General features: G+C 40.5%; 3 protein-coding genes across 3 annotated transcripts; all 3 read right to left on the reverse strand.

The window, feature by feature from the left end:
• Positions 1 to 204: 204 nt before the first annotated feature.
• Positions 205 to 3,558, reverse strand: LOC134813075 (protein FAN-like). The gene is given in 3 exon segments (XM_063820751.1): positions 205 to 1,771; positions 1,773 to 2,729; positions 3,280 to 3,558. Coding segments are annotated over 3 exon segments (2,703 nt in total). The 3' UTR covers positions 205 to 304.
• A 167-nt stretch (positions 3,559 to 3,725) lies between these two features.
• Positions 3,726 to 5,112, reverse strand: LOC134813078 (splicing factor YJU2-like). The gene has a single exon (XM_063820756.1). The coding sequence runs from the start codon at positions 5,110 to 5,112 to the stop codon at positions 4,069 to 4,071; it is 1,044 nt and encodes a 347-aa protein (XP_063676826.1). The 3' UTR covers positions 3,726 to 4,068.
• A 9,134-nt stretch (positions 5,113 to 14,246) lies between these two features.
• Positions 14,247 to 24,132, reverse strand: LOC134813518 (importin subunit alpha-7-like). Its single transcript, XM_063821337.1, has 9 exons — positions 23,940 to 24,132; positions 23,580 to 23,670; positions 22,847 to 23,259; positions 21,802 to 21,893; positions 21,125 to 21,275; positions 19,213 to 19,338; positions 18,574 to 18,701; positions 15,293 to 15,474; positions 14,247 to 14,932 (listed from the first exon to the last, which is right to left on the reverse strand). Exons 1-9 carry the CDS (start codon positions 24,114 to 24,116, stop codon positions 14,748 to 14,750), a joined length of 1,545 nt encoding a protein of 514 aa, XP_063677407.1. The 5' UTR covers positions 24,117 to 24,132; the 3' UTR covers positions 14,247 to 14,747.
• Positions 24,133 to 24,707: the final 575 nt, after the last annotated feature.

The following is a 24,707-nucleotide window of genomic DNA, read 5'->3' on the forward strand; positions in this document are numbered from 1 at the left end:
CTGACCTTCAACAGTTCAACTGCTCAATAAAGCTAATACTACACAATTTATTACTTTTAAAAATGGCATCTCATCAATCGATTTAGTTATTCACCGCTATGGATTTGATTCAAAATAACGTTCTCGTACTATTTTACAAGTTCACAAAACAACTTAAATTGTATAATACCGTGTCTCGGAGTGTTACACCAAACTACAAAAATGTTTGTATCAATATAACATTCTGTACCACAGCCAGAAAACTAAAAATCACAAATCCAAACAGATTAGTACTATCAACACACAAACACAAGCAACATTTACATTAACTTATATTTTTGTAAACAGCAAAATATTTAGACTGATCACCAACCAGTAACAAGCCATCATTGAGATAATGAACTCTGGTGAGGTCACTCTGATCAGTGGTAAACTCTCCCTTCGCTACACCTTCCACCATGTCAAACAGTGTAACTTTCCCAGAGCTTTCTGCAATGACAACAGCGTTGCTGTCTTTTATAATCTGATGTGAAGTTATGGCAGCATCAAACATTTTTGAAAATTCCTCCGTAAACGTTCGAACATCAAGGTACACAATGGAGACTCCAACTAAAACAATCTTACTGTTCCAGATGGAAACTTGTGTTATGTCATGATGTGAATAGTCTACGTTGTGTAAGATCTCCATGGTATCCCAATCCCACACAACGATCAGTGCCATCTCCACACAGGACACCAGGATAGCCTCTATAACACCGATATTATGAACTCTATCCTCGTGGTCCATCTCGTTGAAGAGCCGCAGTGTTTTCACCCTCCCACCTGGGCCTTTAACAACATCCCACACCTTCACAGACGAGTCCCACGAAGAGGAGAAAATGAGGCTCCTGTCCATGGTGATGTCAGAAACAGTATCGTAATGAGCCGGGAAAGCTAGGTAAACGTTTCCCTGCTGCTTGGAAAGGAAGTAGAACTTCCCGTCCGAAGATCCGACACAGAGGGAGTGGCCGAGGTCCATGACGCACATAAGAGATACGTTACTGACGATTACACTGTATGCGTACTTCATCGCCGGGAGTCGGTAGGTATACAACATTCCAGAGACAGTTCCTACGTACATGCTCTTAGTTTCACTGCATTCTACGAAGAATGTCACGTGTTCCTTAACAGGAATCTTCTCCGATAACGTGAATCTGTCGAGAGAAGTTCCAACAGCTGATAATCGTCTGTTAGAGTTAGGTGGAGCTGAGACCTCGTTGTCGGAAATTTCCTCCGAGTCGATATTCGAGTTGAGGACCGTTAGAGTGGGGTATGGAGCTGCCATTTTACGTTCAGGGTGTGGCTTTGTGAAGACTTGCTGAGGTACCTGACCGAATTCTAGAATTTGTGTCACAACCGAGTTTTTCTCGTTTGGATCTAAAATAGAGTTAAGATCGACTGAGCCAGGGTAACACAAGTTGTGGAAAACGTTGAAACTTTTCTCTGCAAAATCACCACGTTGTTTGTACCCGAATATAAGGTCTATCCAGTGGTGCAGATTAGATGACACGTGATCACTCTCCAGACCAGATCTCATTTTAGTTATGAAGTCTTTTGGGTTGGCAGCCCATGGAGGCAGCTCCACATGGCCAACTACAGAACCATTCTGTCTCTTACCATAGTTTATCTTCATCCTGTTCTCGAGAAAGGAACCATCTCCATCGTAAAACTGTGGCGTAAGCTCCTTAAAATCAGAAGTATTTATCAAGACGTTGTTCCAAGACTCTGCAATCCCAGCAAATACTCGGTCAGGGGTGATCGAACTTCCCTCCCATCAGACAAAGCATAAGATCCGGTTGACTCCTCATCAGATAATAGGTAACATACCCAGGGGTCGAGTAGTGGGACCCGTACATGAACTTAGGGTCCGGCATGTCATGGTACCTATCCATAATGCTCTTCAAACGTTTAGGAGTCAGAGCTCCGATAGGTTTCGTTAAATCTCTGTAGATTGCAGGGTTGTTGATGTCGATGGTGTTGCTGGTGTAGTCCGTGAATATCCACGGATATACTGGATATTGGGACAGGTTATTAAGAGTTCGGTCTGCTATGTTGTTCACATACATTAGGTATTCGTAATTAGAGATGACACCATTCTGCCATTTTAGCGTCATATTGGACGGACTTGAGTCTTCTAAATTACTCTTGCAATGGTCTAACAGAAACTGATGAAGCTCATTTCGCGACTTTTCAGAGTCAAGAACAAACAAATAATTAGACATTGAATTAGTATCCTTCACAAAAATCTCCAGACCAACATCCTGAAGTATATACGTCCTTTTGTTAACCTGGGTCACAGACTCCAGCTTCCACTTCAAAATATCTGCAATACTGAATGCATTGTTAAACGGATGGAAATATAATTTAGTCTCCGATACCACAATCCGTCCAGGAACATTAACCAGCGGTTCCACCATATCTACAACAAAATTACCACATTCCCTCTCATACAGATCATCAAAAAACATGGATTTAAACGGGTAAAGAGACTGTCTGTGGTGTGCGATCATGGCTATCATGGTCTGATGCTCAATGTGATGAAGCTGTGATGCTCTGTTTAGTTGTTGGAGGAAGGGAATCACTTTCTCCCCTGACACGTATAGTAGACTGAAGGAGAAGAGTTTAGTGTCTCGGTGGGTTTTGTAGGCTGATATTGAGTTCTGTATCGTTGTGTGGAGGGAGGCGCTGAACGTAAACGTCTCACCTTCTATCTGAAAGTATGAGTAGGGTGTCAGAACACTGGTTTTACTGACTCTACCGACAAAGGATCTCAGGATCACCACGACGCGAGTATTATAATTAGATATAAGAGCTTCACATACGGGGAGGGATGTGTTAGAGTAATCAACATGGTGAGCACAGACGAGAGTAAAATGATTTGAGAGGGAGAACAGATCATTTGATATTAACACGGTTGCTTTGAATCTAATCAAGATTTGATGATGACTTGTCACAGGACTTGATCCTTTTTTGGTTTAATGTTACCTCCCTTTTAAGATACCGTTGAGGGACAATATATAAACGATATACACGAATGAATAGTGTATATTTGGCTCCAGTCAATAGTCATGTGAATACGTGTACAGACTATTTGCATATTGTTATATTAGGATATGTGGTTAAATAAATGCATTAAATGCAAACATAATCTTTATATTCTGATCATAACAATAACAAACAGCTAAACGGTGGTTTGGTAATTATCCCATTACACCTTGAACAGTTTACGTACTTATCAACTAATTAGTACAGATAACTTACTTTCTTAGTTTTGAGGTGTGAAAGGTTTGAGGGCGAGTAAATTTTTATATCAGTGATGTTTCTCTGTTTAACCCTTATCAGGGGATCATATCCGTTCGAGGGCACAAAAACAATTGATCTAGAACAAACTTTGAGTGTTCCCTGAACAACTTCGAAGTTATCATCAGATGCATTGCTCATGCCTTTCGGGTAGAAGTCAACGGAGTAGTCGTCAAAGTAATACTCGTTGGGCTCCAACATGCGCAGGGAGAAACGCTGGTCATTCACCCCCGAAAACATTACCCTGATCACCCCTGAAGTAGAGGGCTAGTAAAACCAGGCAGATATTTATTGTTTATCACACAGTTTCTATAATATTCAATCCTGTACACGTGCTAAATTTTTAAGATTATCGAAAAGCAGTCATTTTGCGTTATTTAGCGATAAATGCAATGATAGTACTGCAATTCGAATAAAACAGAGAAATATTCTTTAATGTGTCAGATACAGTGATAACGGACATGTTTTAAAAGATCATCGTGTTAAAGTCGACAGGTATAAATATTAAATACCATCAACACTCACGTGTACAATAGTGTACCATTTTACAGACAAGATGTACCTAGTTGCTTTAAGCAAACTAAAATGATAAAATAACCTCTGTATGCAACCCTTAATAAAAAGATATTTTGATTTATTAATTTCAAGAATTTATAGTTTTCATGAGTTTGTTAACAAACCTGCTTAATTTATCATAAAATATTTTAAATAATTAGCAGCGACAAGAGTCATTATTAAGCAGTGAAAGTTTCAATCAGAATCACTACAACTGTAATCTGCAAGCAATGAAATACCAACTCCACTTGGAGAAGGTTGAACTGAGGAAGATTGAGCTGCTGAAGATGGAACTGACGAAGATTGAACAGAGGTTAATTGGGTTGAGGCTGCTACCACCTTGCTTTGTGATATATGATTATTAGAGTTCTGACCGTTCATTTCATCTTTGTTAGTGGTTTGACCTGAATCACTCAAGATTGTGGACTTATTTGACGCTTTAGTTGTAGGAGGTTCTCTTTTAAGTTTCTTCTTTTTCTTAACAACCAATCCACTGAGTTTGCTAGACTTCTTTGGGGGAGCAGTTGGTGCAATTTTGGCTATTTCTGCCGCATTTTTAAGAGAAAAATTAGATATTGTATCCAGGTCATCTGATTCAGCAGCATCAGCATCAGTTTCAAGCCGTTTTATCTTCTTCCTTTTCTGTTCAAACATTTCACGAGCTAGCTTTGCATCCTCTTCATCAGCTAGTTCCTCAGGATTTTTCTTGCTTGTGACAGCTTCCAACATTGTGTCAATGTCAGTGTTGGCACGACGAGCATTAAGATCCTTTAGCTCCTCAAGAGCATCAATTATGTCCATTTCATTCTTAGAATCCTTTGTTCTTTTCTCTAGTGCTTTCATGGGATTAGCTTCATCATCTGCTTCTTCTTTAGCCATCCTTTTCTCTTCTTTTTCAGCAAAGTCATGAGCTTGGAAATTTCTAGAAGCACCCTGTTCACAGACGTAATCTGTATTTTCTGGATCAGTTCGAAAACTAATCTCAGCTAAGCACCTTGTACATTTGATAAAGAACCGAAAGATTTTTAGTCCCAAATAGTCCATATCTAGAACATCCTCCTTTTTTGAGTTGAACTTCTTTCCCTTGTATATGTACTCTCCACATGTGTTACATCTCATGTTGAACGGAGCCATGATACGTACAACAAAAGTTTTAACAGGATTGACACGCAGCCGAGGGAGTTTTGTAGGATCAAAGTCAGGCGGGTAGTATTTGTTGAGAACTTTACGATCAGCCATGTTTCTATCTTCTGTAATAAAATGATTAGCTCAAAGTTAATTATAAATTAAAAGTAGCGTTGATATGAATTTGTATCTAAAGGGAACAAATTAATAACAAATCATATTTAAATTTAAAATATTGTACAATCAATCACAACTATTAATTTAATACAAACTTTCTGTGTAAAGCAAATAGGTGTTTTTTTTAATTGAAATCTTTCAAATCGATCAATTAAATACAAATTTACACAATGAATGAACAACATTAAATTTTCTCAAAAGTATAAGACTCCGATAAAATCAGATTTTCTAGGAAAAAATGTATGTAATCAAAGGACCTGAGGGTCACCAAAACACAGATATTGAGAGCAAAATGCACCTCCTGCACAAGTATGGGCCCACGAAAATCTTGAATTTTAAATAGAATTGCAAATAGAATCACACAAAAATATCAAAAGCAATCAAATCATATAATAAAGTGAAATCCATGATGTGATGATATGCACTAAAATGAGAAATAATAAATAAAGACAACAGGGATTTAAGCTCTTGTGAACATATTGTTAGCTTTAGGTAGACTGCCTCACATCTCTGTCTCGAGGGAATAATCTAGATCATAATCAAAGTCCCCCGGCAGAATTTTATACCACATGTAGGAGGTCAATTGCCTTTGAACTCAGAAATAGTCTCTATCTCACGTATAGCTAGAGGAATATGATTCCATTTGGAATGGGTCCTAAAGTAAAAGTTCTTAGCAAAAGCGTTAGAGCTTGCTCGTGGTAAGATTGAGCTTACAAAACATAAGGGGTCCATGTGGCTATTTCTTAACCTTGAGTGGCCTTGAAATGGTTGCAAATATGAGGGTAAAGTGACAGGTATATGTTGCTTCACAATTTTAAAGAAGAAAATAAGGTCAAGAAAGTCGAAGCGCTCTTCTATGGGCATAATCTTAAGCTGTCTGCATTTTTGAATGTATGTGGATGGTGGATAACTCATATACTCCTTGTGAAGAATCCACCTAATAGCATGCTTTTGGAGGCCCTCCAGCTTCTCATTAAAGTGAGATACAGTACTCTACGACGATTTACATCTTGAACAAAATAGCAATTTCTCCTTGCCATGCCTAAATGTTATATGTTAATGCATTTTAATACTTCCAACATTGAAATGAAATGAAATGAAATGAAATGAGGTATTTATATCCCGTTCATATGATTAACCAACAACACAATTCAAGGAAGGTGGTTAACCATGTCAGAGCGGCTGACTGTGAGTGATGTGAGCAAAAGTGTAAAAGTGAACTAAAGTATAACTCAGCATAAGGCAAAGACAAAATTAAAACATCTTTTATTGTAAACCACACTAAACTAAATAGAAGCAGAAACCATACAGTACATGTAGGTATAATAAAGGTAAGTACAGTGACATAATCAATCAAGAAAGAATCAGATCCAAGTAAGTAAGAGATCAAGGCATAAAATGGAGTGCGGTAAAAAATAAAAGCCAATGTGTCTTGCAAAGTGAAGACAATGGAAAGAAAAACATCAGAACTGATTATATAAATGATTCTTTAACATTCGCTTGAAACAGTTGGTATCAGTAATACATCTCAACATCAGGGGAAGAGAGTTCCATGCAATCGGTGCATGGCTTGAGAAACGTCTGTCATCAACTTTGGACCTTTTATTCTTTGGTACTTTGAGCATGAGATGGTCATCAGGTCTCTTCGGCCTGGTCATGGTCATGGTGTTTGAGAGTTCTTTATCCACTACATCCACATCCAGTAGTGCTTTGAGGTAATCAGGTGCAGTACCGTGAACTGATTTGTGGGTTAAATTACTATAATTAAATTACTATAAAAAAAATAATTTTATGATGTAGAACAAGTCTTGTAGCCCCAATCAATGTCTGAGTAAAAGAATGATCACTGGGGGATGATACGAAGGTGCCTAAAGGGATGTTGCTGCCGGTGATGATGATCCAACTGATTATGAAATTCTAAATCATAACACACATTAAACCACCACCCTCTCATAAACTGCCCCTCCCTAAAAGCTCTTAACATCGATTGCTGGCTTCTGGCTGGTCTCTTTCTTAAATTATTGAATTGAATTGAAAAATTATTCAAACAATATATACATAATATAGCAATGACCCTATATAAAATCAAACCTTTAAGAATATAAAAAATTCCCTAAACACTCAAAAACTACCCTTGGCCTTGTGGCTCCAAGTTAAGATCTAGACTGTTTATATTAACAATGTTTTTTCTCGCACCTCTGTCTCCACGGAGAGAAATCACTGTTGTTCTTAGGATTTCAAAGCGAAGGCGCTTTCTGATGTAACCTACAGCATCCGAGTACCTCTGGCCAGTGTGGTACTCCATCTTACTGGCCAGCTTTTTTACCAGTCTTTCAGCTTCACTACCCATTCCACCAGAAGTCGAGAACACTAAAGGTGTGAAGCTTCCTTTCTCCACTTCAAGAACCCTTGCGTTGTAACATCGTTTTTTCTCATTTTCATGGGACTGGTACATTGCTGGGATCGATTTGCTTGCATTGGAGGGGGCTTCTTAAATTATTTGTTGTGTGGATAAATAATTGATATTGATTAATAAACTCTATTTAACTGTGTATGTATCTTTGTCTCAGTGGTTTATCGGATAGTTATTATATAATACAAGTTTCTTACTCAAATTTAAACTAATTACGATAGATCAACCTTCCGTAACTTGTATTATTGTATTATTGACCATAATCAAATTATTTGATTGTTGTAACTTGTACTACTCTAAATCCCTTTGTGGCAAGCTGGTCGACTACAATTGCTATTTACTCAACCGGCTTTTCACAATGTCTCCTCATCCAGGAATCCCACAATTCCCTTTATCCAACCCTAGTCTGCATTAAAATCAACCCATAATCCACTCCACCCCAGTGGGAAAACCCCACCCACTAACCCATAAAGCAATACCAAACGATACATGTATAATCTCTAAAAAAGTGTGTATCTAGAGCAAAACACGCAGTTTTGCTAGTACTTCAGTTAAATTTTCGAAATTGTCCCACATTCAAACGACGATTTGGCGCCCCCCTAAGACGGCGCCCCCCTGCACAGCGGGGTCAGCGGGGGCCTTCGTTACGCCACTAGTATGCTTCAACAAACCATTGAATCTACTCAACAGAGCCCTATGAACCTCATCTATAAACCATTCCCACCCTTTCGTACTGAAGAAGAAAAAAAAATACCAGTCAGCCATAAAGCAGCGTGCAAACTTACCTGAGGACCCCAGGCTTTAATGTTGGTAAACGAATAGAGATTAGGCGGAATGACAGGCTGAGCGCGGCCCAGTAACGTGCAAACAAAAGCAGCTGTCCCTGTCAAGCAAGCTCTGAGAGCAAAAATGGTTATTCAAATACTAAATAATGTTACAGGTGCTTGCAAAATTTCCATGCCTCCTGCAGCAATATCAAAAGAGCAAACCAGATTGAAAATGGCTCCCCATAACAAACCTGTCACCAAGATGCAGTTAGGCCTAACGCAGACAGCAGAGTTAGGCCTAACTTTGGCTCACCTGGTCCCGATAATAGTGTAGTTAACGGGTGATACTCGTAAAATATTTGTTCCAAATATTAGGACCGTCGACGAGTCCAACTCGGTAATACATGTTTACCTGGGGACCTCAGGCTATTATGTTCATAAGGGGTCGTTCACATATTACGTAATCAATATTTTAGCAATTTTTACCCCCCTCCCCCCTTCCGTAATCAACCGTAATCAAGACCTTAATTGACGATGTCAATTCATGGCAGCTCGGCGCGGCACAGTAAAGCATCGCGCTACAATCAAGACCCAACCCCCCCCCCCCCCCCCTCCTGACAGCAATATTACGTAATCATGGCCCCCCCCCCCCCCCCACCTAGAAAACACTTTTCTCTACGTTTCATGCTACCCTAATCATGCTATCATGATGAGCCGAAATCATTGTTATGATATCCGGCCAAGCACTTACTGGGCCGCGCGCTGTCTATCCAACCAATGCAATCATTTGTTGAGTTTATGTCGAAATCAGTCAACAGTTCAATACATCTAGAAGAAACTCATCCTGAGGAGATTCTTGAAATAATTCAAGAATTCGTTAACGGAAAAGCCAGTGATATACCAATAGCAGTTATCAAGAAACCGGCTCATCTCTTATCCAACATATTAGCAAATTTGTATAATACATGTATTCAAAAAGGCACGTTCCCATCCATATTCAAAATAGGCAAAGTAACTCCTATCCATAAAAAAGATAATAAAGAAAATATTGAAAATTATAGACCTGTGTCAATATTGCCAATCTTTGGTAAAATATTTGAAAAAATAATATACAAACGGCTTTATACCTTTTTCACTGCTAATGACATTCTCAGTAATGAACAATTTGGTTTTCGAAAAGGCCACTCAACCTCACATGCACTCCACAAATCAGTTCATTCAATCACAACATCAACATCCAGTGGTAATCATGTTCTAGGAATCTTTATTGACCTAAGCAAAGCTTTTGACACTCTTGACCATGGCATTCTCCTGAGGAAACTGGAAAATTATGGGGTAAGAGGTCTAGCTCTAGGACTTCTAAAAAGCTATTTATCCGATAGATCACAGTATGTTTCATTTCTCAACACTACATCAGTGACTATGAATGTAAAATATGGAGTTCCCCAAGGTTCCATACTAGGCCCTCTACTTTTCTTATTTTATATGAACGACATAATAAACTGTTACAAAGGCGATGAATGCAAATTTGTGCTCTATGCTGATGACACAAATATATTTATCACTGGACCGTCCAAAGAAGCAACATACTTGAAGGCCAATAAAGTTCTTGATTTCGTATGCAAATTCATGAGAAGTAATCTCTTACATATAAATATGTCTAAATGCTGCTACATACATTTTCTACCTGCATACGAATCTGATGAAACCTGCGCCAGGGTTAGGCCGTATGCCAATGAACATGACAAATCACAAGGAATATTTATAAATGGACACAAAATTGTCAAGGTTAGCAACACCAAATTTCTTGGTGTAGTAATTGATGAAAAACTTAGCTGGGGCCCACATATAGAATATCTAAGAAAAAAAATTAGATCCACTACAGGAGCACTTAACAGGATTAAACATTCAGTTCCAGGGGAACACTACCAAAAAATATACTCTGCATTATTGGAATCACATCTTGCTTACGGAATAAGTGTTTGGGGCTCAGCTCTCAAAGACCAACCAAACGATAAGCTGTTCATAACTCAGAAACGTTGTATAAGAATCCTTTTTGGAGACCTAAATGCATACCTCGACAAACATGCCACTTGTGCACGAGCCAGACCTTATACAAAACAGAGGTTAGGAGCTGCTTTTTTCGAAAAAGAGCACACCAAGCCCATTTTTAATCGACTAAAATTGCTTACTGTTCAAAACTTGTACAAATACCACTGTATATCTGAGATATTTCGAATTATGAAATTTCGCACTCCATACTCGTTGTATTGTACTATAGACTCATTCAAAACGTGATACAAGCAATGTCATAATCCTCCCAAGAAAAACCAACACTTTTCTTTATATAGCCTCCAAATTGTGGAATAGCATACATAAACGGATTCTAAATGAGAATGGGGAAATCCTCACTACTTCTGTATCTTTGGTTAAATTACGCTGTAAAAGTATCATCCTGGGATCTCAATCCATCAACAATAATAACACCTGGACTTACCACAACTTTCACATCGCCCCTCACTCAATCACAGACCAAACCATCTCATCACTCACTCACCAAATTGCCGACCCAATATCTATTGAAGTGGCGAAAATTTTCTAGACAAATGATATTTCGATATTATTGCTGCAGCAGATACAAATACCAACATTATTATATTCCCAAACGTTTGAACCTTTAAATTAACTAGGAAAGTCAATCCTCAACTTGACTTTTACTGTTTTAAACAGATATGATGATATTAACTTAATTTATTATTATTATTTTTTTTTTTACATACTCCTTCTTAGTGAGGTGACTTGGGGTCCATAAATATAACAATACAAGCTGATAAACCAAAAAGAACAACTGGGGTAGGTAGGTAGCCCTGGTGGGTGCGTAAACTTTACGGTCTGCTCTCTCCAAGATCAGCCTGCTTCTCCATTTTACCGTGAAGCCTAATTTCTAGTTTTTATAAAATATACAATGCAAGTGCAGGTTTACTAATCTTAATCTACTTAACAACATTAATAATAAAATTATTCAAACAATATACACATAATATAGCAATGACACTATATAAAAACAAACCTTTAAGAATATAAAAAATTCCCTAAACACTTAAAAATTACCCTTGGCCTTGTGGCTCCAAGTTAAGATCTAGACTGTTTATATTAACAATGTTTTTTCTCGCACCTCTGTCTCCACGGAGAGAAATCACTGTTGTTCTTAGGATTTCAAAGCGAAGGCGCTTTCTGATGTAACCTACAGCATCCGAGTACCTCTGGCCAGTGTGGTACTCCATCTTACTGGCCAGCTTTTTTACCAGTCTTTCAGCCTCACTACCCATTCCACCAGAAGTCGAGAACACTAAAGGTGTGAAGCTTCCTTTCTCCACTTCAAGAACCCTTGCGTTGTAACATCGCTTTTTCTCATTTTCATGGGACTGGTACATTGCTGGGATCGATTTGCTTGCATTGGAGGGGGCTGGGGCATGAAATACCCTTACATCAAAATATGCCCTCTCTGAAGCATTCCAAATCGATCTTGCAGAAATGTCCAGCCTAGCTTGGTCTCCAAGTACTGTTCCCTTAGGCAACTTCAGACCATCAACTGGAAGAAGAACTGGCTCAGTCTGCACATCCTTGCATTTCACAGTTCTCATTAGTTCAGCAAAGGTGTCTCTCAGCGAGTTGTGCCGCAGTGACACATATCCACCGAGTTTGCAGATGAGCGCATGGTTTACTGAGTACTTTTGGCCACACGTACATGTCTTAGGGCTGTCCTTTAAGTTTAGGTTATATCTGAGTGCTATTGCGTCTGAGAACTGTTGTTTGTTCATCAGATATCCATACTCTTTTAAAGGTAGTGCTGTTAACCAAGCACTTGCCCCTTTCTCAGCAGCTAGTTGGAACATCAACTTTGCCAGTGGTGTTGACTTGAGCTCCTGGCGTATTTCCGATCTACTTAACAACTCAATAGCCCAAGTCACCATACCCGTAGTATATTCCATGGTAATAGAAGAGCTTTAAAGTTTTTCAAATTGTTGCTATAATTGATTTAAATAAAAATTTGTTGTTTTCTCGAAAAATTTGTTGTTTTCTTGCTCAGCCTGTCATTCCGCCTAATCTCTATTTGGTTGTTTACCAACCGAAATAGGGTAACCAAAATCAGGTAAGCCAAGCACCTTTTAAACTACTTATTATTATAGCCGGATATTCGATCAATTTCTTAATTTTATCACTATCAGACTCAGAGTGAAATTGAGTGGAATTTCAATTAAAATATTGTCAAATTGTTATTATTCTAGAGGGTAAAAAAAGAAAATTTTGATTACGTAATCAACTTGATTGACGATGTCAATCCTTCGCATCTCGCCGATCTGCTTAAGTTGCTGTGGTTGCGAGACGCATTATTGGATGCGCGCGCGACCCAGTAGTGCATCGCGCTACAAGTAATCAACGACCGCGCGGCGCGTCGAAGTCCTCCAAATATCTGTTTATGCAATCGCAATGTTTGATTCACGATGTCAATCCTTCGCAGCTCGGTGAGGCACAGTGGTGCATCTCGCCGATCTACCGAAGTGGTTGCGAGAAGAATTATTTGATGCGCGGCGCGACCCAGTAGTGCATCGCGCTACAATCGCAATGTGCTCCAACAATGTGGCCCACGTACCTTAGTGGGTGATACTCGTAGAATATTTGTTTCAAAGACCGTCGACGAGTCCAGATCAGCGAGCGTCTTGGTTGTAAACCTATAAAACGTACTGTATTCTGTGTAAAATTATTTTTATTCCTTTTGTTGCGACATGTGAAAATGCTCTTATTATCTTACTAGTGTAACCCGGCCTACGGCCGGGATTTCACTGCCGCAGTTAAAAAGGGTAGGAGTAATTACCCGCTGAGTCAAAACCCGGATTAGGCGAGCAATTGTATTCGGAGTGCCCTCACGTATGCTTAAAAAATAGTAATTCTTAATCAATAATCAATAGAAATTAACCCTGCACCACACCAGCCTATCATATTTGTGAACATGCATTACATTGTCGTATGAAAGTATGAACTCTCTCTACAGTCCAAACAGACCGTTTGAGCACTCCCTCCCCTAATAAGTTCATAGTATCATATGACCATGTAATATATACGCCATGTAATATATACGCTACATATGCAGAGAGAGAGAGAGCTAGCCCCGTAACTCTTGCCGTTCTTCTCAAGCCATTTTATGTAACATATTTTGTGGTACAAAACCATCAATTAAACCACTTACCACCGGCCGATTTTTATAAAATTTGCTTATGGGCTTCATCAAAGTTTTGTCGGCACTATACCGAAAAAACCAGTCCCGTAACTATTACCGTTTTTTTTGTATAACCGTTCGGAAATTACACACAGACAGACACACAGACAGACACACACACATTCTGGTGTTATTAAGTTGATATATTAGGGAAAGGAGTTTACTCGACGTTTCAATGTAACTTTTAACGGGTGATACTCGTAAAATATCTGTTCCATATATTGGACCGTCGACGAGTCCAACTCGGCGCGCGTCCTGGTAGGTTGTAAACCTACAATAGATTTGTAGTGTTTAATGATTAGTTTAAAACACGTACCTTACATCATCAATTTTAAGTGCATACCTTACCATGAGCTAGATAAAGAAACTTGCGTGCGCGCGCGCGCCGGTGCGTGAAGAGTTGCGCTAAATTAGCTTCAGTTTATATGCAAACGAGCTCATTTTTGCTAGTACTTTAGCTCAAGTTAAGAACATTTCCCACAAATTTGAATCTAACCCCTAACGGCGCGGTCATCACATACATTCCAATGGCCGATGTAGTCTCAGTGTTGTAGGACATCAAATACTATGAACAGAGATCAGCTTCAAGGCACTACAAAGTAATACTCATGCGTTGAAACATTAGAATGGAAAATTTATGCACTGAATAAAATTTTAACACAAACTTAAGTCAGCAAAGATTCTGGGGCTTCCTCGTACAAAATGACTACAAAATTTTCAGCCATTTACATTATTAGAAATCACCGGTCTCAGTAAAAAATGCCATGTTCGATTTTAAAGGAATTTACGCTAAAAACAACTCATGTTTTCATAACAAACAAACCCCAGAACGCAGGGATGCCAAATTTTCGATTTCATATCGCAATGGTAGATAATGTAAGTTATCTGGATCTTACTTTTATAGTACAGAATACATACATTTCTCAGCCCAAATTTATAAAAATAATCAAGCGCTTTAAAACCAGAGTTGATAACGCTCGCCTTGATCATTTCAGCGGCAAAGATATAACGGTTTCAAAGATCAGACAAAATTTAAAAAGAGAGACATCATGCCCAAATAATTTACTAGTTTATCAATTATCTAGAAAAAATAATTTAAGGAAGCTTCGGAATTTTAGAAAGTGAAACCACCCGGTGGCTGTTGTATGTCCGGATTAAATGTGTACTGTTGTCCAGTGATCTGTGGGTCCAATGCTGCATCCGTTTCGTCACCGCTAAAGTATTTCTCGACAATGTCAAACGCCTTCTTGTAGATTTCCTGATTCTCATGATTCTGCAGATACTCAATCTTTTCCAGACCTAGAAAAGGAGATACAATTAACAATTACTATATAAGGAGAACATATATCTTAAAGAGCTAAGGTCGAGCATCTATCTACCCATTCCAGATAGAAAAAAGATGCAGTTAACAATAACTTTATAAGGAGAACATTTATCTTGAAGAGCTAAGGTCGATTGCCTGCCATCTTAAATAACTGTATAATATATATCCACCGGAATTAAAGTCATCTAAATGCGCTCTCATCGGATCTGGCTCGATAATAACGATTCTCAGCAAACTGATCAAGTTATCAAAAGCCTATAAATTAACTTGCCAAGCAAACTCTCCTTATGACCATGAAAGTACCTATTCAAGTATTTTAAGAACATATAACTTACCGTCTCCCTCCTCGATGAGAATACAGTAAGGGTTAGAGGTAAGGTTGGCATCACTCTGGAATTCCTCCTGTCCTGCCCTCAAAATGTTGTCCAGTCCGTCTAGAGCCACGTGGATTATCTTACCATCGTTAACGTTCAACAGGTCACACAAGGGCTTTATACACTGTTGGTTTACTAGATACCTGTAAAGTAAGGACGTTAAAATATTAGTCGATGAAGTGAAGGGGGGGGGGGTGCAGGCTGCCTTAGAGGAGGGAGAGGGTGCACTGTACAGGCTGCTAAGTGGAGGGAGGGGGTGCAGACTGCTAAGTGAAGGGAGGGGGTGCACTGAGCTGAGCAGGCTGCTAAGTGGAGGGAGAGGTGCACTGTACAGGCTGCTAAGTGGAGGGAGGGGGTGCAGACTGCTAAGTGGAGGGAGGGGTGCACTGAGCAGGCTGCTAAGTGGAGGGAGGGGGAGCAGACTGCTAAGTGAAGGGAGGGGGTGCACTGAGCAGGCTGCTAAGTGGAGGGAGGGGGAGCAGACTGCTAAGTGGAGGGAGGGGTACACTGTGCAGGCTGCTAAGTGGAGGGAGGGGTGCAGAGTGCTAAGTGAAGGGAGGGGGTGCACTGAGCAGGCTGCTAAGTGGAGGGAGGGGGAGCAGACTGCTAAGTGGAGGGAGGGGTACACTGTGCAGGCTGCTAAGTGGAGGGAGGGGGTACAGGCTGCTAAGTGGAGGGAGGGGGTGCAGACTGCTAAGTGGAGGGAGGGTGTGCAGGCTGCTAATTTGAGGGAGGGGTACACTGAGCAGGCTGCTAAGTGGAGGGAGGGGTGCACTGTGCAGGCTGCTAAGTGGAGGGAGGGGGTGCAGGGTGCTAAGTGGAGGGAGGGGGTGCAGGCTGCTAAGTGGAGGGAGGGGGTGCAGAGTGCTAAGTGAAGGGAGGGGGTGCACTGAGCAGGCTGCTAAGTGGAGGGAGGGGGAGCAGACTGCTAAGTGGAGGGAGGGGTACACTGTGCAGGCTGCTAAGTGGAGGGAGGGGGTACAGGCTGCTAAGTGGAGGGAGGGGGTGCAGAGTGCTAAGTGAAGGGAGGGGGTGCACTGAGCAGGCTGCTAAGTGGAGGGAGGGGGAGCAGACTGCTAAGTGGAGGGAGGGGTACACTGTGCAGGCTGCTAAGTGGAGGGAGGGTGTGCAGGCTGCTAAGTGGAGGGAGGGGTACACTGTGCAGGCTGCTAAGTGGAGGGAGGGTGTGCAGGCTGCTAAGTGGAGGGAGGGTGTGCAGGCTGCTAAGTGGAGGGAGGGGTACACTGTGCAGACTGCTAAGTGGAGGGAGGGGGTGCACTGTGCAGGCTGCTAATTGGAGGGAGGGGGTGCAGAGTGCTAAGTGAAGGGAGGGGGTGCACTGAGCAGGCTGCTAAGTGGAGGGAGGGGGAGCAGACTGCTAAGTGGAGGGAGGGGTACACTGAGCAGGCTGCTAAGTGGAGGGAGGGTGTGCAGGCTGCTAAGTGGAGGGAGGGGGTGCAGGCTGCCTTAGTGGAGGGAGGGTGTGCAGGCTGCTAATTTGAGGGAGGGGTGCACTGAGCAGGCTGCTAAGTGGAGGGAGGGTGTGCAGGCTGCTAAGTGGAGGGAGGGGGTGCAGGCTGCCTTAGTGGAGGGAGGGGGTACAGGCTGCTAAGTGGAGGGAGGGGGTGCAGGCTGCCAATTGGAGGGAGGGGGTACAGGCTGCTAATTGGAGGGAGGGGTACACTGTGCAGGCTGCTAAGTGGAGGGAGGGGGTGCAGGCTGCTAAGTGGAGGGAGGGGGTGCAGGCTGCCTTAGTGGAGGGAGGGGGTGCAGGCTGCTAAGTGGAGGGAGGGTGTGCAGGCTGCTAAGTGGAGGGAGGGGGTGCAGGCTGCCTTAGTGGAGGGAGGGTGTGCAGGCTGCTAAGTGGAGGGAGGGTGTGCAGGCTGCCTTAGTGGAGGGAGGGGGTGCAGGCTGCTAAGTGGAGGGAGGGGGTGCACTGTGCAGGCTGCCAAGTGGAGGGAGGGGGTGCAGGCTGCCAATTGGAGGGAGGGGGTACAGGCTGCTAATTGGAGGGAGGGGTACACTGTGCAGGCTGCTAAGTGGAGGGAGGGGGTGCAGGCTGCTAAGTGGAGGGAGGGGGTGCAGGCTGCCTTAGTGGAGGGAGGGGGTGCAGGCTGCTAAGTGGAGGGAGGGTGTGCAGGCTGCTAATTTGAGGGAGGGGTACACTGTGCAGGCTGCCTTAGTGGAGGGAGGGGTACAGGCTGCTAAGTGGAGGGAGGGGGTGCACTGTGCAGGCTGCCAAGTGGAGGGAGGGTGTGCAGGCTGCCAATTGGAGGGAGGGGGTACAGGCTGCTAAGTGGAGGGAGGGGTACCCTGTGCAGGCTGCTAAGTGGAGGGAGGGAGTACAGGCTGGTAAGTGGAGGGAGGGGTGACCCCCCATGAAAGATCATTCCAAAGCCTTGCCAAGGAAAAGTTGACATGACAGCTGCTTGATAGAACTACGTTTCCATCAGGCAATATCATGAATATATATATAACGGCAGTAGTAACTAGTTACTGATGATACCATGCATTATACCGAACTATTGCAAACCAACAACGATTTCTGTCGTTAAATACCCCAAAAATTGCCTAAAATACACGCCATAAAAAAGGCGCGGTCAAAAATCAGGTGAAAATGTTAATGTCACACAGTTTTTTTTAGATGGCTGAGTATTCTTAAGTACTATACTGTATTTCAATTATTAAAAACTGCCTTGATCAGGCATTTTAGCCCAAAATAATAAATATTAGGCAATTTTTGGCTAAAAAAGGCAAAATTTCTTGACAGTGAAAAATGCTATTTTTTCACGCGACGCCATTTTGGCATCTTGCAAAGTTTTTAATTACGGTTTTTTGCATGAAATCGGGCTAGCGTTTTACAATAAGGAAAGCTTATTTTCAAAGAAATTTAAGAAAGTCGATTTTAGGCCTATGCTAGCATGGTAGCCCACTGTGTAACTGCCACTATATACAAACTTTAGTCGCACACTACAAATATCACGTGTTAACGGCTTGTTGATTTTAGCTTAACCATAATCTAAATACGAACATGCTAACGAAAAGTTATTTTCGGCGCGGTTTAAGACAACCAATTAGTCACACTGACAAGTCGCTATATGACAACACAAACATTAGTCACTGTTGTACACAAAACGTGTACCTTACTGTTACGGAAATGTAAGTGTAGTATACAGTATATTTTATAACAAAATGGAAGTCAAATCAAGTTGTATATTGAACGCAACTAAAAGAGAACTAACTTGATTTGTTCAAGAGACCCTCCACTAGTGGCGTTACTGATAGCCCATGCTGCCTCCTTCCTTGTTTTAAATTCACTGTTCTGTAGTATGTCAACCAAGTGAGGGATTATTCCTGCTTCTATCACTGCCTGAAAATGGTATAATAGCAATACAAGTATTGTGTAATGATATGATGGAGAAATCGATAAATAAATAAAGTCAAATTTAATACGGCAATTTATCGATAAATATTTGTGTCGATTATATAAGAAACTATGGAATATGCAGTAAAGGATGCAGTCAATCAGATCATAAGACTGTTTTAGTACAAAATTAGGAAAATTAGGCTTAAAAGTGGACTACTTAGACGAATGGATTATGGAATTAGCGAGGCCAGGCTCGCTCAACTAGAAAAGTCTCAACAATCAAGATCTAGGATCTAACAGTTTACAGGGTTTATTAGAGGAGATGATTAGTAATTTAGGATGCGGTGACTAACTCATTAGGTTATTGACATCTTGTACATACTGTACAGTCCTAAAATTAGGTTATTACATCACCTAGCATTTCAATCACAAACAATTCCAACACGCATGTAGCTACAAGCCTACTACACTGTTAGGCTTGTCTAACCGCAAAAAATGTAAACTATTTCTTTACCTGGATTTGGTATTTGTTTCCGGCGGTGATGTTAGAAATGGTCCAACAGGCTTCCTTTCTGATGTTCTCTTTTGACGATGCTAACAAATGTAGTAAACATGGTAACGCAGAACAGTTCAATATAACCTGAAGATTGTAAGTGTCATTGGAACGCTTACTGACTACGTAATAACTACTTAAAATAAAGATGGTATGTGGTAAATGGTTGCCGCGTAACAGCAACAAATAGTCACTGAACCACGATAAACGACGTGACTTTATATAACTTAACTTAGCAGAATACACTACAGTAGAGCTAAATACATAAATGCAAATTCAAGTTACTCTCAACAATTAAATGTGTTATCTCCTCTACTTACGCTAAATATTCGTTTAAAAGTAAACATATGACAAAGTGCCCCCCCCCCCCCCCCCCCCCCCCCAAGAGTTGCAATACTGCACACCCATCTACACCACATTGCCTTATTGCAGGGTTGCATAAACTGCTCAGTTGTAGACATTTTAACATGGTGATAGGCGACTAGACAGTAGACAAGGTGCTAATTATTCTAGATCTGGCAATTGGTCTGCACTCTGCAGTGTAATCACCTGTATACAGCTCAATGTGGTGTACAGTGTGTGTATTGGGATATTGCAGATTTACAGCTCATCTCAACACTTATAATCAATAATATATTAAATATATTATATTTTATGTGAAGATAAAGTTCCTAGCGAGAGGATTGCTTCATTTGTGGGAATGTCTTGTCTAATTTTCCACCAAACTGGACATGTTCAATGTTCATAATCCATATTCGAGTTTAAACTCAAGTTCAAAATTGTTAATGTTTTGTCCACAAACGACCGGAATTGGAATAACGCAAACCACGTGATCTGACCGGGGTAACGCATGACACGTGACCGGACCACTTGCAGAACACAGCAACCAATAGGGAGACCACAAGAAGAGTTTAAGCTCAGGTTTGGGGAAAATTAAAGCTCCATCTCATTGACATGCTATTGGTCTAAATTTGTGTCGTAAAAATCTTCAAGAACAGTCGTTACTATGTACAATGTACATATAATATAGAGTTTTCCCGATCTTAGCCTTGAGCTAATTGTGGCTTAAGAGCAATTTGAACCACCCTTAGCGGTGCACTCTGTGCGAATTTTAGTAGATTTTAGAATTTAAGCATATATCGATTATAATCTCGAACCATATATATGGTAATTCACGCAAACTTAATTATAACTTTTAAAGTGCATCTCTCAGAGGTGACTAGAAATGAATTTGTGAATTGTACTTTATTTGAACCTAGATTATAAAGATTTCCATTTAGAACCAGTGTTTGAACTAACAATGTATCTGTTAACGGTATAATATATAGTACCGGAGTTTAAACTAACAATATCTCTGTTACACCCCTGTTCCATGCCCAATGAACAGTGAACGAGGATGCACACGAGGATATGATTTCCATAATTTCGTCGAAATTTCAGATAGATATCCTCGCGGTGATCCTCGTGCGATCCTCGTGGGATCCTCGCGATGATACTAGGGGGTGCACGATAAAAATAAACTTGCTCGGATTTTAAAAATTTTTGTACCACTGTTTTTTAGAGACTGTGAGAATTTTCACAATACCAATTTTGTCATACCTTTTTAGAAAGATCAGTGATTTATTCGAATTTCATCATCGTGCGATGAAGAGAAAACCCTCGCGATACCCTCGCGAGGATGGAAATGTCCAATAATTTCATCGCGAGGAAATCATCCTCGTGGGAAATTGTGCACGATGATGATTTACCCTCGCGAGGATGGGTATTTGCGCGAGGATTTGGAGGCAATATTCGACGAGTTTATGGAAATCGTATCCTCGTGCCCATCCTCGTTCATCGTTCATTGGGCATGGAACAGGGGTGTAAACAGTACCTGAGTTTGAACGTCGTCTCCAGTGCAGATGGAACCGACAGTTCTTAGAGCTGGTGTAATTATCTTATACTGAGGGTTCACCAACAGTTCCACTAGTCTCCTACACACTCCCACATCTATCACTGCTTGTATCTTCTCGTTAGGGCCGTCACTGTTGATTGGATAATTGGATAATCATCAATTGATTGGGCGATAATTTAGTTAGTGTCACACGGTGACCATGGCGACAGTTAAATTGGTGATTACATAAACAACGACCTTGAGTAGTAGGGGTCGGTCACCCAGGAAACATGTACACGCACTGTACATTGTACAAACTATATCAACACTGCAAATGTACTGTACATTTTATTGACATTTGACAGTGAGGGTGTGAAACGTACGTTAATTTTCCGTGTAGCATAGCTCCGCTCGGAGGGTCTGTTTTTTAGCAAGCAAGTCAACTATTTTCACAGTGTACACAGTGTACATTGCACTGTACAGTGTACAGTGTATAGTGCAGTGTACACTGCATTGTACAGTGTACATTGTACAGAGTACAGTGCAGCGTACACTGTACACTAATTTAATTATTCATTTAACTCGACACTCCGCTTAAACAGTTCCCATGATTCAGATAAGAATATGATTCGATTAATTAAATTGGTGGATTGGAAATATATCAAAAGAGAAAGTACCTTAGATAAGATAGTGCCCAACAAGTGTCAGTGAGTATTTCCTCGTCGTTATTGTACAACAGCCTTGCTAACACGGGCAGACAAGGTGATACCTGAAAAAGTTTATCAGTGTTTAAATCCTGGAGAAATCAAGATAAGAGCTTATAATACTAAAAGCTACGTAATATAATATATAATGGTTTAATAACGAACGTACTAAATCCTAAATCACTCTACACTCGAACTTCGAAAATTTTCTAAAAGAGCCCCCTACAGTTGAAACCTACAGGGTTCGACGTATTTTTGAACGTTGATTCCGAATCACCCTACATGACATATGGTTAAAATGTTCCCCTGGCGAGTTATTTGCGATAACGTGACATGATCATATAATGAAGTTGGTCTAATTTATCATTAGGGTCAGCATCTGCTTCAGTTAGGGATTGGGTTAGGGTTAGAATTAGGGGCGGGGTTATAGCATCTGCTTCAGTTAGGGATTGGGTTAGGGTCGGGGTTAGAGTAGAAGGTTTTGAATTGTCCCTCAGGACCAATAAGACCATCTAAAGAACGTGAAAACTGGAAAATGTATGTTTACCCTCCCTCCTCGAGCCTTATGTAAGTCACGTGATAGTCGAGGGTAGAGTGATTAATCATCACCCGGTTAATAACGGACATAAACAATTTCCTAAATATTTAAATTGCAAATATTTGGATTTGTAATTGCAGTGCAACTTGCACCGCTTATCGAATTACTCTCTGGTGTGTAGTACAATTTAAAAATTATGTTTTCTTCCTTTGCACTGTCCAACATACTGGACTATCTCGCAATGTCGCAATATAGACCGTCCATTACATATTATCATACTTCCTGCCTCTTCCTATATCTTGCACATTTTACTACTCTACAATGACGTTACAAATTGCGGTTTACAGGGTAATTCTGATATCAGCAACCCTGTATTATATCATGACATAATTTTTTAATTTGAAGGTTTAAAAAATAAAAATATAACACATGACCATGTTCAACAAGTTTAGGTATTACTATTATCCTAAAATAGAAAACCTTTGGAAAATTAGGTGATGGATTCTTCCCTCTGCACAAATTAGACATGGTCCAGGTAGCATTCCGCAACATTGACAACTTCTGCGCAGTTTTCAGAATGTTAAGAAGCGGATCAACAATACCAGCGTCTATAACGATATCACGGCACTCGGGGTTATCTCCAGCTATGTTACCCAGCGCCCAGATGGCCTGCTCCTTGACATCCTCGTAAGGAGATTCCAACAAGCGAATAAATATAGGGACAGCACCGCAGTCTATGACAGTCCTTGTTTGGTGGGAACTACCAGAGGCTATGTTCGTCAAGGCCCATGCTGCTTCAAACTGTAGTGTCATGTTGTTTTCGCACATTAAAAAGTCTTTTAAAATCGGAACCACCCCCGTTCTTATAACTTCTTCAATTGGTGGACTTTTTTCTGAGGAAAGTAGTTGTTAAAATCAATTGTGTGTAGTGCTGAAAGGTGGGATACGTTGAATACAAGTATAATGCAACTCACATTATGTTATGCACGGCACATTTATATTGTATCTTATGTAACTCTTTTTTTTAATTAGATGCGGGGATGCTTTAAACAATTAAATATGAACATAATATTTCAGAAATTATCATTTTCAGCTGTTATCGAGAAAAATTGCAAATTATAATCATTGTATAAGAAGTATAACGGAAGTGCTAAAATTTACCACACCCTTCAACTTAACAAATGTACAAACTTATAATTTACAGAGTACCGACCTTTACTTAGAATCTTTCTAAACTTAGTAGTCGCGACGAGCTGTAACCCTGGATCATTGCTCATAATTTGTTGTACCATCTCTGAAAAATCCTGAAATACGATTTTATAGCAAAGTGTTATTATAAACTTATACACATGCTTTACAAAGTCAGCTTGTTACACTGCACAATCAACTGTGGCACTAAAACAAGATAGTTGTAAAATTAGGATTTCATGGTATTTCCATTCATATTATATAATATGTGTGATGTTTATTAGGATTGTTACAAAACTTTTCGATCTCAAGACTAAAGTGAGTGTAGACTGTAGAAGTAGATGTTGTTTTTTGTACAGTGAAAAATGCTAATGGATGTACTCACTAAATTTGAAGTGGGAGGAGTTTGCTGGGCAGGAGGGTCCGCACAAAGCCGCCTCTTTTGCAGCATCTCATTGCGCTTGTTTTTCCTGATCTGGACCCCCTCCTCTTCTCTGCGCTTCCGCAGCTCATCTGTAGTATTGCCCTTGTTTTTGTAGTTCTGCAGTCTCCTTCCTTCCATCACTACATACAATTTAATTTAAACATCATTTCAACAAAATTCTGATCGGATTTTAAATTTACATGATAGCAATATCTATTAGTGCAACTAATATTTATATTTTTACACTATAGTGATAATAAAAACATATAATATAAACATTAACTTGATGGTAGATCAGTAATTTGTCGATGGACATAAAACGCACACTTAACACATTGGTAATGCACAGTTAGCACACAATGGTTACTTAACGAAGGGTTAAGGAACGGACACACAACACACGCGACAGTTACACACAGTTATTAAAGAAAGAGATGTTTGACGCACATATGTCAACTGAAAGCTCTTCTAAAGCACTCTTGAATGATCCAAAGTTGAGCTCTCCCGATTGTTTAATTAACTCTTTGTTTTATTTTATTATTTCACCCTAAGATATTTTGTACAATTTTTGCTTAGTATAGGTGTTGTTAGAGTGTTGAATGTGGAGAAGGCTACCTTCACCTCGGCAGTATTCCTCACATCTGGAGGAATGTCTAAAGAGTGTTACAAGCAGTTCGTTAACAGAGTAGCAGACCTCATAGCAAGAAAAAAGGAAGGAGAGATACTGTG

This window comes from Bolinopsis microptera, chromosome 3 (assembly GCF_026151205.1).
Source record: "Bolinopsis microptera isolate Bmic1 chromosome 3, MBARI_Bmic_1.0, whole genome shotgun sequence".
NCBI classification, from domain to species: domain Eukaryota; kingdom Metazoa; phylum Ctenophora; class Tentaculata; order Lobata; family Bolinopsidae; genus Bolinopsis; species Bolinopsis microptera.

Bases quoted from the DNA above. Each gene is read 5' to 3' on its own strand.
- LOC134813078 (XM_063820756.1), bottom strand. From the start codon at position 5,112: ATGGCTGATCGTAAAGTTCTCAACAAATACTACCCGCCTGACTTTGAT.
- LOC134813518 (XM_063821337.1), bottom strand. From the start codon at position 24,116: ATGGAAGGAAGGAGACTGCAGAACTACAAAAACAAGGGCAATACTACA. The intron at 23,671-23,939 runs GTGAGTACATCC...ATCGTATTTCAG, and splicing joins CTCCTCCCACTTCAAATTTA to GATTTTTCAGAGATGGTACA. The intron at 23,260-23,579 runs GTCGGTACTCTG...TACTTTCCTCAG, and splicing joins TAGAAAGATTCTAAGTAAAG to AAAAAAGTCCACCAATTGAA.